General features: G+C 43.2%; 1 protein-coding gene across 9 annotated transcripts in view; it reads right to left on the bottom strand.

Annotated features, from left to right (window-relative positions):
* Positions 1–660: 660 nt before the first annotated feature.
* Positions 661–11,778, bottom strand: part of LOC128322711 (uncharacterized) — a 204,654-nt gene continuing 193,536 nt past the window's right edge. For 5 of the 9 annotated variants that reach the window (XM_053244510.1, XM_053244509.1, XM_053244507.1 and 2 more), the window contains one exon: positions 2,757–9,366. In XM_053244510.1, the coding sequence (XP_053100485.1) occupies positions 2,837–3,868 (1,032 nt within the window). In that variant the 5' untranslated portion in view covers positions 3,869–9,366 and the 3' untranslated portion in view covers positions 2,757–2,836. Of the gene's footprint in view, positions 1,623–2,756; positions 9,367–11,111; positions 11,279–11,778 lie in introns of those variants that run through there. The other 4 variants (XR_008305902.1, XM_053244514.1, XM_053244515.1 and 1 more) reach the window with 4 other exon arrangements.

Below are 11,778 nucleotides of genomic sequence, written 5' to 3'. Positions count from 1 at the left end.
TTTGCCAGAAAAGAAATGACACTTGATTGACTGGCATGTCCAGGGTAAAAATTTATTTTCAGATTGTGTTGCAGTGTTCTGTTCTGTTAGAAGAAGGAGGTTCCTCATGAAAGAACAGATACTGTGTTAAGCTCAGAATTCTCATCAAGATTTGGGAATTTCAGTCCAATTCCCAAACAGCAACAAACACAGACTCATTCAAAAGCCGGTTATCATAAATTTCAGCACTGCAAAAATCACTGTCACATACACCTCAGGATTGCCCTAAGGTGAGAGGAGAAAAGGTAAAATGGCCATGTTGCATGTTTTCCTCTTACTTCACAGCTTGATTAGGGCACATCTGGATGTGCTCCTAATAGCGCCTCCCCGTCGCTGCTATGAGTTGCAAGCAGAATTACATCACTACTTCCACACTGTAGTAGATAAAACATGTTCTGTCCTCCTGATTCTGTTGTGGTATCTGGACATGAGCCACTCAGAAAAGATGGAATAGTAGTACTGACCTACTAACCTGTGGATTCACATGTGCAGTCTGTTGGACATTCTCTGTGATGACAGAATCCCTTTCTCATTATAGCAGAGTGCACAGAGGCACAACACAGCGGAATTTAGTTAGGCATGTGTATGTTGAGAGTAAAGTAACTTGGAGCCAATTCATAGTTTCAGATCAATATATAAGGCATTTATTAAGGAACTCCATTCTAGATAGGAAAGTGAGGAGTTAGGATCTCTAATCTATCTATCTAGCTGGATGCAAATGGATTCTGCATCTTCTCTGCACACATGGTGCAGGGAGAGGAGCTTGCCATGTTGCAAGGTAGAAGGGCAGGTAGGGAAGAGAGAGAGGAAGGAAGTTAATCCCTAGGAGTACCAATCTACATTTCAAAGGGATAGTGTCAGAGCAGTGGAGAAGGGGTGACCAATGTCTTGACCCTCTAGCCCTCTGACTCACTAGTCTGTCCTCCACTGTCTGAGACAAGAGACAGTGCAAAGTCCTTTAACTTTCAACACAGTCATTGTGTGCCTGCAGTGCTATCAGAAATGTCAGGTTTTCTCCATCAATAAGAACAGCCCTGCTGGATCAAGCCAAAGGCCTATCTAGTCCAGCATTCTGTTTCACACAGTGGTGATTTAGGTGTAGGGAATGGACAGATCGACCATGGATAAACAGTGATGTTATGTGAACCTCTCCCCCACAGAGTGAAGGAGGTGTGACAATCCTAAACACTCAATCTGGAAGTACCCTTAGAAAGACCCAGAGAATTAGCCAGCTGGGGGTCAGCAATGGACTGTGAAATATAATATTTGTGCCATTCATGTGCTTTTTTATGGCTAAAAATCACAACTACCAAGGAAAAACGTTTCCAGAGTTAATTGGAGGTTCTTAACAGAGGTAGCTGTGAGCAATATTTCAGAACGAAAAGGATGATGTGCCCTGTGTAGACTTGGAGAGGATGTGCTCCCCCCACCACATCATGCCCCTGAATTCCTCAGGGGAAGAATCTGAGGGGGACATTCTGATGAATTTCTACCAAACTCTTGAATTTTCTCTGTAATTCTCATGAGGGTCTTTTTCTTCACAGCAAGGGGCTTTCTGGAATGACTTCTTTCCCAGCACGACCCTAATTCAGGAGAAGAAAACAAAGAAGAAACAATAGCAACCAGCCACCACTGAGAGGATCAGAAAGAAGTGAGACTAGTCTGTTCCTGAATTTATGCCTCTGTTCTGTTCACCTAAAGCATGTGCCGAGTTCCTGTTCAGTTGTACTTGGGAATAAAACAACAATCCACTTTGAATGAATAAATATGTTCACAGTTCCTGAGCATGTGCATTGTTTTCACAGATGCACTTGTGTCCATGCACAGGGGTGAGTGAGAAGTGTGGTGTAGTGGTTAGAGAATAGTAGAATAAGACTTTGTGGGGGGAAGGGGAACCACAGTTCAGATTCCCATCACAGCTATGGAGCAAAGCAAATTTGCACCAGCCCAGTCATGTGCTTTCATCCTAACCTACCTCTCAGGGTTGTTGTAAGGATAAAATGTTAGAGTTGGAAGGGGTCTTGATCTAGCCTCTGTCTGAAAGCCTCCAGTAAAGGAGAGTCCACTGCTGCATGATGTGGCCTGTTCCACTGTGCAATGCCTCTTACAATCTATATATTTATTTCTCCTAGGTGTACCCGCCGTTATTCTCATGTGTGGCAGCTCTCGTGAGAGTTCGCGAGTAGCTGCTCATTAGCCATGGGGATGGGAGAAAATAGGGATGCCGGCCCCAGTGGGCAGGCAGCCGATGGGAACAGGTGGGTGGGGAGGAAGAAGCGGGCTGGTCCTGCTTGCGGGCCACCGGACGGGTGGCCGGGAGCAGCAGGTGGCAGGCCACGGAGAATGGGTGGGTGGGTGGGAGGAGGTGGTGGGCCGGCTTTCTGGCTGGCCCGCCAGCCAGAAACCATGGGCGGGTGGGTGAAGTGGGTGGGGATGGGGGAGAAGCGGCCTGGCCCGGCCTGGGTGGTGGAGGCACAGATGCTCTGCACCCGGCCCAGCTAGTTGGGGAATTATTCTTAATATCTAGCCTAAATCTGCTTCCACATAATTGCATCCAATTAGTTTTAATCCTACCCTCAGGAGGAACAAAGAAAAAGTACTCTCTTTCTTCAATGTGACAGCCCCTCGGATATTTGAGGAGGACTGCTATCTTTTCCTATGAAGCTTGCATACTCCGGACTTGTGATTGGTTGAGGATATATTAATCAGAACTCCAGTCAAGTCAAGTCAAGTTTTATTTACGGTCCTAGACCAAACAATCCATGCATGCAAACAGCAGAACAATTTATAGAAAACTCTATAGGTTCTCATTATACATCTTAAAAGCAATATAACAAAATTTGGCTACGGAGTTAAAATTTAAAACATTTTTATCAGAAAGTAAGTATTTAACAAGTTGTTCAGCAGATCGATCTGTCTGTTTACAGACCAGAGGTAAAATTAAGTGCTCCCTTGGTTGCCTATGTAATTTACAGGATAAGAGAATATGCTCAATAGATTCTATTTCCCCACTGCCGCATCTGCAGTAGCGTTCTTCCAAGGGAACACCACTGTATCTCCCGGCTAATAATGCAGAGGGAAAAGAATTTGTTCTTGCCCTTGTAAATGCCCACCGGAATTTGCTGAGTGTAATATGGGACAAATAATTTGCTGGTGAAAGATCCCATCTAGTTCTTACTCCTTTGTAGAATTCTGTCAAAGAGGCCTGGTTATTTTGCAATTCAATATCTGCCAAACGCTGTTTTACTATTCTTTTCGCATTTGACAAGTCTAACTCCAGCAGTTGTTCAGGGTCTATTCCTAGAGCAGCAAGCTTTTTGCTAACTACAGTGCACCACTGCGGTTGTGGGTTTAACGATAGAAACTGAGGAATTAGGCCCACCAGGCGTAGGTGGACTCTCAACCAAAAGTAAATAATTAAAAGCCAGGCACGAGATTCAATCTTTATGAGGCCGGCCTCCATGCGCAGTGTTACATTTGAGGTGCATCTTGTAGTCCCAAAAATAGCTCTCAAAAAGCCTGATTGAATTCTTTCTAGCATGTCAAAATTCGCATAAGGTCCCAGTTGGATCCCATATAAGAGCTGAGGGATAACCTTTGCTGAATACAGTTTTAAAGCCGCAGGAATGAAACCTGCTCCCCGTGTTCTGAAAAATCTGTTAATTGCCACCACACTGCATTTTGCTGAGTCAGCTACCATTCTCATATGTGCCGCTCTCCCAGCATTTTGTTGAAAAACCACCCCAAGATATTTTATTTGATTGACCTGTTCTAATTTGTGTCCATCCAAGGTCCATGTAAATATCCTTGGTTTATTTTTAAAGCACATAATTTTAGATTATAATTGATTGTCAAGTGTTCCTCTTGGCAATAAGATGTTAGAACATCTAAAGCTCTTTTGAGCCCGACCCTGGTTTGAGATAAAATAACCGCGTCATCCGCATACATCAGGATCGGGATCTTTTTGTTGGCTAATTTAGGTGCGTGGATATCAACATTTTGCAGCCGATTAATCAGATTGTTAATATACAGATTGAATAAATAGGGGGCCAACACACACCCTTGCCGCACACCTTTCTCTGTTGGAATTGAATTGGTGAAATTGCCGGCAGTGTCCAAACGTACTCTTAAAGAGGATCAGAACTCCAGCATTTATGAAGAAAAGCAGGAACTCCCACCCCTACTCCAACACTGCACAATGGAAGACAAGAAATTTCATGTGTTTGGTATGGGAAGATGAATGATTGGGCTTGGTGGCATTGGCCTCCTCCCCACACTCACCAGAAAGGCACAGCTCACTTTTATTTTGTTAATGTGTATAATTAAGGCAGTCTGTCTTTGGTAATCCACGTATTCAGATTCTTAGAGAGAGATGAATAATGGTGAATTCCAACAGCTCTGTATTTTCTGTTCTGCATCACTTGTATGACTGCTTCAATTCTTTAACCACTACACCTCACCTCACTTGCTCCAGTGTATGAACACAGGTGTAGCTGTGAAGACTCTACACAAGCTCAGGAACCTAAACTGAGTAACAGGAAGTACTGAATAAAGGAGGGGACACAGGAGGGGTAAGGCAGTACTGAATGGCCTCTTTTGAAACACAGAATCAGTGTTTCAGGTCCTTGGAACAAGACTATAGAGCGACACATTAATGTTTGGACAGGAGAAACATTTGTCCAGACAATAGGGAACATTATTTCTGTGATCTTGAAAAAATGTGATTTAGCTCATAAACTTGGTAATAAAGAAAAATAGAATCTAATCAGCCAGTTGGGCAGCCTTTTAAAAGGCTGCCCCCACTCTGCACCCCACCACCCTGAAGATGGTTCTTAAGGTATTCTGGAGGTCTGTTTCCTCTGTTAGCCTTGCCCTCAAGCAGCCATCTATGCATATACAAATTATTCCTGTGTGAAAAATGGAGAGGGGATAAATGGTGAACAGGTAAATTATCCTAAGCATTCCTACTCTTCAAACAAAGAAAATTAAACACACACACACACTATGATTGGAGAATATTCTTTAAAAAACAGTGATTGGAGGAGAAGATTCTTGTTCACATCTATTGTGGTTTTGAATATTGTCAGGAATTGGAACACACAAACCTAGCTATTCTTAAGCTTTGCATCCAGGCAATACTGGGAATTCAAGGGGGGGGGGATTGCTTCAGATATTTGTTCACAGATTTATAGACACAAAGTTTAAGGGGTACTACGACAGTTGGGCATTTGGCCAGTTATATGTCCATTTGACTGGACAATTGACCAGTTTGATGTTATGGCGAAGTGAAGAATCATATAATGGTCAGATATTGTCAAATATTAGTAATTTTTTTTAAGCATTGACTTTATTAAAACAACAACAAAGATACTTTAGTCATCAGCACCCTTTTTGGACAGGGAACTATGTTTTTCTGTGTAAATAATTTTGTGAACCATTATTGAAAATTAGTATATAAATATTTGTAATAATAATAACAACAGGTTTGATACGTTAATTCAAAAAACAAATTAGTTAACTATTGTGAAACAATGGAATTATTTTAACTTTGATAATAGTATGTAAGGTTTAACTGAACAGTTCTTCTATTTAGCTTTTATCTTGGCATAGCAGGGTCAGCTCATGGTTTCAAAATTAAAAGACAAGAAGTTCTAAGTAGAAGGAATAGAGCCTAATTTCTGCTTCTTTCAACTTCATGAATTTTACAACATTCTAGGGAGGTGTTATGGCATGGAGCATGGTCTATAGCCAGTTTGGATAAGATTTGTTAATACTTAATTATACAATAATATTATAATTATTTAAAACTATAAGTATCAGACTGCAAACATATGAGTTGTAAAAGAGTGGTGCTTACATTTCAAGTGGCCACCATCTTGTTTCAAGAAGGCAGATCAAAACAACAAGAAGTTCTGGTAAGAACTAAATCTGCCTACTTTCCTTTCGCTTTGGTCCAAATCTGTTAGGCAGTTCACAAATTAGCCCACTTGTGCCTCAAACTTTCACTCATCAGCCATCTTGAATCTTGGTGGATGACATCATTACAAACTACACCTTTGAGGTGTCCCTATGTGTCAGTTACTACAACTGTACCACATTGGTTCAAATTGGTCAGGTGGTTCACAAGTTAGCCCACTTGCACCTCAAATGTTTACGCATCTGCTATCTTGAATTAGGGTAGATGACATCATCACAAATTGTATCATTGAAGTGTCCCGGTGTGTCCCTACAACTGTACCCAATTTGGTTCATATTGGTCCAGGCCCTGCAAAATTGGTAGTGACACACGCACACCCTTTGAACATCATGGGAAAACTGAAGCAAACCCACCTCAGGTTGGCCCTCCATGATGTCTGAATAATTGGAACTGCAGTTCCTGGACCCAACCGCAGTTCCGATTCTTCCTCCAAACCTCAGAAAGAACCCTCATAAGTTACACTTACCAAACCAAGGGCCAGGAGGCGTCTGGTGGTGGCTGTGTCATCCGGTTTGGGCAACTCATCCAAACCAGAGTTAAGGAAGAAAGTTCCTCCCACCCCTTAAGTCCCATTGGCTGGTGTGGCTTTCCTTCAAGCTCCAGGGCAAGCCCGGGAAGCCAGTTCTGCCCACTTTGTGGTCTCCTAGACTACAGTTCCTGATCATCTGGGAGTGCAGTGGGGGACTGGGAGGCAAACTGTGGGTCTGTTGGACCTGCAGTTACAAGTACACTTGAAGGCGGCCACAGAATGCTGGGTGATCTCATAAGCTTACTTTCCTTAAGGAAAAGTAGGCTAAAAACACCCCTGATGGTTCTCTCTATACAGTATATTTGTTATACAAAAGGAGTGGACAATGGACATGGTGATCTCATAAGCCTTCTTCCCTTTGGAAAGGAAAATTTTTATTTCAGCTAAAAATGAAATAAAATAAAGCAAAGTATTAGGAACTATTGAAAAACAAAATTAGTTTTAAAAGGCAGTTGTGTTAATCCTCATCCAGAGTCATTATTTTAAATTAGTAGAACTTCTTACTTCCATGAAGTTCCATTGGTTAGATTGGATACCCCCCACCCCACTTTGCCAGACCACAGAACCCACAATAATTTAGCGTTTTATTCCAGGAAAACTTGGCAGTGACCCCCACAACCCAAACATGGTGCCCTGTGTGACTGCATGACTCACTGAGAATGTGAGTTGTTAGCAAAGAAAAATGAACATTTCATACCCTACACTAATGAGCATCCACACTTCAACATCATTTCAGCTGAAAGGGCACACTGTGTCATATCTAAAGGCAATCTGAGAGCTGGTGAAGTGCATTCTACAGGCCAGTCACCCACAATCATCACATCTTTTGCTTCGTTTCTTGTCAGCTATCCTGGGCACAAACTTCCTGAGTATACACACAATACCAAAGTTTACTGTCCATCCAAGCCAAATACAGATGACATTGACAGTGCTTCCCTTTGTGAATGTGGTTGCGTCTCTGGGGGGTTGTCTGGCTTGTTGTGTCTCATAGTAACTACACAGACCAGTCCCTTGCTCAGAAGAGCCTCTTCCAGCTGTATACTGGGGGAAACATTATCCATCAGCAAAATTCTCTGAGGGCAGGTTTAGATGAACATTGCCCTGTGCATGTGAGAATATCAGGCTTGTGGCAAGAACACATCCACTCTGATGTCCCTGGTATATGCACCAACATGTTCTTGGCATATCCTTTAACCACAGGAGAGTGATGCTAATCTGAATCACCCCCAATATGCACTTCAACAAATGGCTCCAGGTATTGTTGCATGGCTGTACACATTGCTGCACAACTTGCAAGCCTACTTTTCTTTGTTGCAGTCCTTCAACTTGCTTCCCAAGGTCAACATTCTCTGTCAGAGCGTAGGATGTTTTTGCATCACAGCACCACAATATTTTCAAACTGTACTTCTTTGGCTTGCTTGGTATGTGTTGCTAGAAGGGACAGTGCCTCAGGAACCCAACAGTTGCTCATCAACTGCTGGTCTGACCCAGGAATGGAGCTGCTGCACAAGCAAGGTCCATACTTCTCTAATGGTGGTTGCTAGTTTGGCAATAACTCTTCTCTCTTGTCATGTGGCTTTGTCATCGAATCTTAAATTACTTGTGATGTCCTCAAATCATCTCAGCTGCATCATGGCACAGAAGTAGAAGGGCCCATAGTCCCTGTAGCACTTCATGATTGGCATGAAACGCACAGCCAGGACTAGCAGGCCAAGATACATTCTGTTAGGTCAAGATGCTTCCCCTGGAATATAGGAAGCTGCTGCCTGAGTCAGACTGTTGATCCATCTAGAGCAGCATTGTCTACTCTGACTGGCGGTGGCTCTCCAGGACTTCAGGAAGTATTTGGATTCCTCCCTCAGAGTTCATGATGGTTATTTCTTCCTCTCCCTCTCTCCCCCTTGCCCTCCGTCTCCCTCCCAGATTGCAGGGGAGGGAGTTGCTTCACTCACTGCCTCCTCTTGCTGGACTAAACTTCTCTGCATCTGCTGGACTAAACTTATCTTGGTCTGGCCTCTCACCTGAGGAGCCAGACCCACACTCACCACTGTGCAATAGGAGAACAATAGACTGTTTGTACACTACCTTTTGCCATTTCTGCTTGTTTTGTAACCCATTATCTTGGTAACTTCACTGGCAAGTGAGTGAGGTATAGTAGACTGTTCATACCACACATCCCACCCCTGAATCTTCTTGCTCTCCCCGCCTGGAACCAACCTCCAACCTCCACCCCCTCCTGGGCTGTATCCCACTAGGAGAAATGGGAAAAGATCAGAGATGTACTGTGGGTGGTTGATCCACTGATGCTAAGCTTACTGAAGCCGACATGTTGTGGTTGCTGCTGTTGTGATCCTTTTGGCTTTGATGCTTGCTAAAATCCCTAAGGTCAGATGCTTTTTAATGCTTTACTTGTTCCAAACACTAGGTCTGATATTGTGGCAGAGCCTGGTTTTGAGACACTATAATCATCAGGGGAAATAAAACTGAAGTTGCCAAAGAGAATTACAAATGGCTTAACATGGGCATGGAATAGAAACTACCACTCCATAGAAAGCCCATTCATTTTGGGGTAATTTTCTACTCTGTGTCATATTTTTATTAACATAAATATCATAACTGGTGAGAGGCCATGCTTGTAGATACATCATGTACAGAGTGTAGGTAAATGTTCGACAACAAGAACAGAGCTGGGAGTGCAGTAGCGTTTTTGTTTACGTACTTTTATGCATCTGGGGTTGGAAATTGACCCCAGAATCTGGCTGAGGTTTAAGAAAGCAGCAGGACAATTCTTCAAGCACTGTCAGCATCAAATTCCTGATTCCTAAAAGAAAAGAAGACTGAGTTATGGGCAGTTCTAGGCAGGGTCCTTTCCATTCATGGCTGCATGTACTTCTGCTCCTGTTTGGAGATGCCTGCAGTTATAGTAGGAAGGAAGCCAGTAGCTTTGCTATTCTGGTTAGTTTGCTCCTGGCTGCTAGGGCAAGCATCTCTCACTCTTGCCATTGCCAAACAAATGACACCAAAAGTAAATAAAAAAGCTAAGTTGCCATCTACACAAGGGCATTCTTGGCCTCATGGAATATCTGATAATTGACTGGCATGCCAACCTATTCACAAGGCTGGCTCTAGAGTTTTTGCACTCTGGGCGAAGTATAACTTTGGTGTCCCCTCCCCAGCTGAGAAGTGCGAAGTATGTCTGGTGTCCAAGAGCAATGCACTCACACACAGGGGCAAGCTCCTCCTCTTCCCCATCGATGTAGGCTGAACGCTTATTTGGGAGTAAGTCTTATTGCACTCAGTGGGACTTATTTTCAAGAGAATGAGGCGATTTTCACGATTGCCCAAAAGCGGGCTGAGGGAGCCTATGTTGCTTTTGGGTGGTCGTGTACTGCAATGGGGGCACACAGTTACTTTACACACAATATACAATGCATGGCTTTTCACCTTTGAATCCAGTAGCTTCCCAGAACTGTACTTCACAATCCAGTCTATATTACAGACTGTCCTAATAACCCAGTCATCATTTTTTAAAAGACTGTCTTATCCTTTGAGTCTCAGAACAACTCTTCTTTGAGATTGTTCCTATCTAGACCAAAGATCCCCACCCTAACTAAACTTCACTTCCAACTTCTATCACTCTCTAACTATCTCTTATGATTGGCAGCTCCAAAAATCCCAACAATTTGCATAAAGTAGTCCTGCACCATTTCATCCCAAAAGGTTGCAAATTTCCCATATGCACCCTATTCCCTTCCCCTCTATCTCAGCCTTCTCAGAGTACCCCTCCACCCACATTGGCAAAGCAGTTCAGAAAAAGAAGGCAGGCAGGCCTGCAGATGTGTGAAACATAATAATAAAAGACTTCTTGGTCTTAGGAAACTCAGTCTTTGTAACCCTGAAACATTCCTGCTCATCTAAAAAGCTTAGAGGTGGGATCCCTTAGCACCTTATGTGCCATTCTAGCACAGGAAGACCTTGGGGGTGTGCATGGAACAAAAAAATAAAAATGGTTCTGTTCGAATAAATTTGAACTGAACTATGTTGCTCTGAATCAGTTTGGACAAACAGACTGGTCAGTCTGGTCAGTTCGACCGAACCAGTTTGGTGGTTCAAGCAGCCAATATACTTGTAAAGGGGAGTCCGTACAGGGTTTACAAGTACAGAGGTGGGGGACTCTTTCTTTCACCCAGAGGAACTGGGTGGATTTGAGGTGACAAGGGAGGATGTTCTAAACTGTCTTGAAAAGCTAAAAATTAACAAATCACCAGGGCCAGATGGCATCCACCCAAGAGTTCTGAAATTGCCAGTCTCCTAGCAAAAATATATAACTTGTCCCTACAATCAGCCTCTGTACCAGAGGACTGGAAAGTAGCCAATGTGACTCCAATTTTCAAGAAGAGATCCAGGAGGGATCCAGGAAATTACAGGCCGGTCAGCTTAACCTCCGTGCCAGGTAAATTGATGGAAAACATACTTAAGGACAAAATTCTTAAGCATATAGAAGAACAGGCCTTGTTGAAGGAGAACCAGCATGGCTTCTGCAAGGGAAAGTCTTGCCTCACTAACCTTTTGGAGTTCTTTGAGAGTGTCAGCAGGCATGTGGATAAAGGTGATCTGGTTGATATAGTATACTTGGACTTCCAAAAAGCTTTTGATAAAGTTCCCCACGAAAGGCTCTTGAGTAAACTTAGCAGTCATGGAATAAGGGGAAAGGTTCATGTGTGGATCGGTAACTGGAATAGGAATAAATGGACAGTTTTCACAATGGAGGTAGGTAGGAAGTTAGGTCCCCCAGGGATTGGTACTGGGACCAGTACTCTTTAAGTTGTTCATAAATGATCTAGAAGTTGGGGTGAGCAGTGAAGTGGCCAAATTGGCAGATGACACTAAACTATTTAGGGTAGTGAAATCCACAACGGATTGTGAGGAACTCCAAAAAGATCTCTCCAAACTGGGGGACTGGGGGATAAAATGGCAAATGTGGTTCAATGTAAGTAAGTGTACAATGATGCACATTGGGGCAAAAAACACCAGCTTAACATATATGCTGATGGGATCTGAGCTGTCGGTGACTGACCAGGAGAGGGATCTTGGGGTTATGGGGGACAGCTCAGTGAAAGTGTCATCTCAGTGCGCGGCAGCTGTGAAAAAAGCTAATTCCATGGTAGGACTCATTGGGGGGCATTGAAAATAAAAATGCTAATATTATAATGCCCTTCTAAAAATCTATGGT

This window comes from Hemicordylus capensis, chromosome 4 (genome assembly GCF_027244095.1).
Source record: "Hemicordylus capensis ecotype Gifberg chromosome 4, rHemCap1.1.pri, whole genome shotgun sequence".
NCBI lineage: Eukaryota > Metazoa > Chordata > Lepidosauria > Squamata > Cordylidae > Hemicordylus > Hemicordylus capensis.
This window is presented reverse-complemented; position numbering and strand designations above follow the sequence as displayed.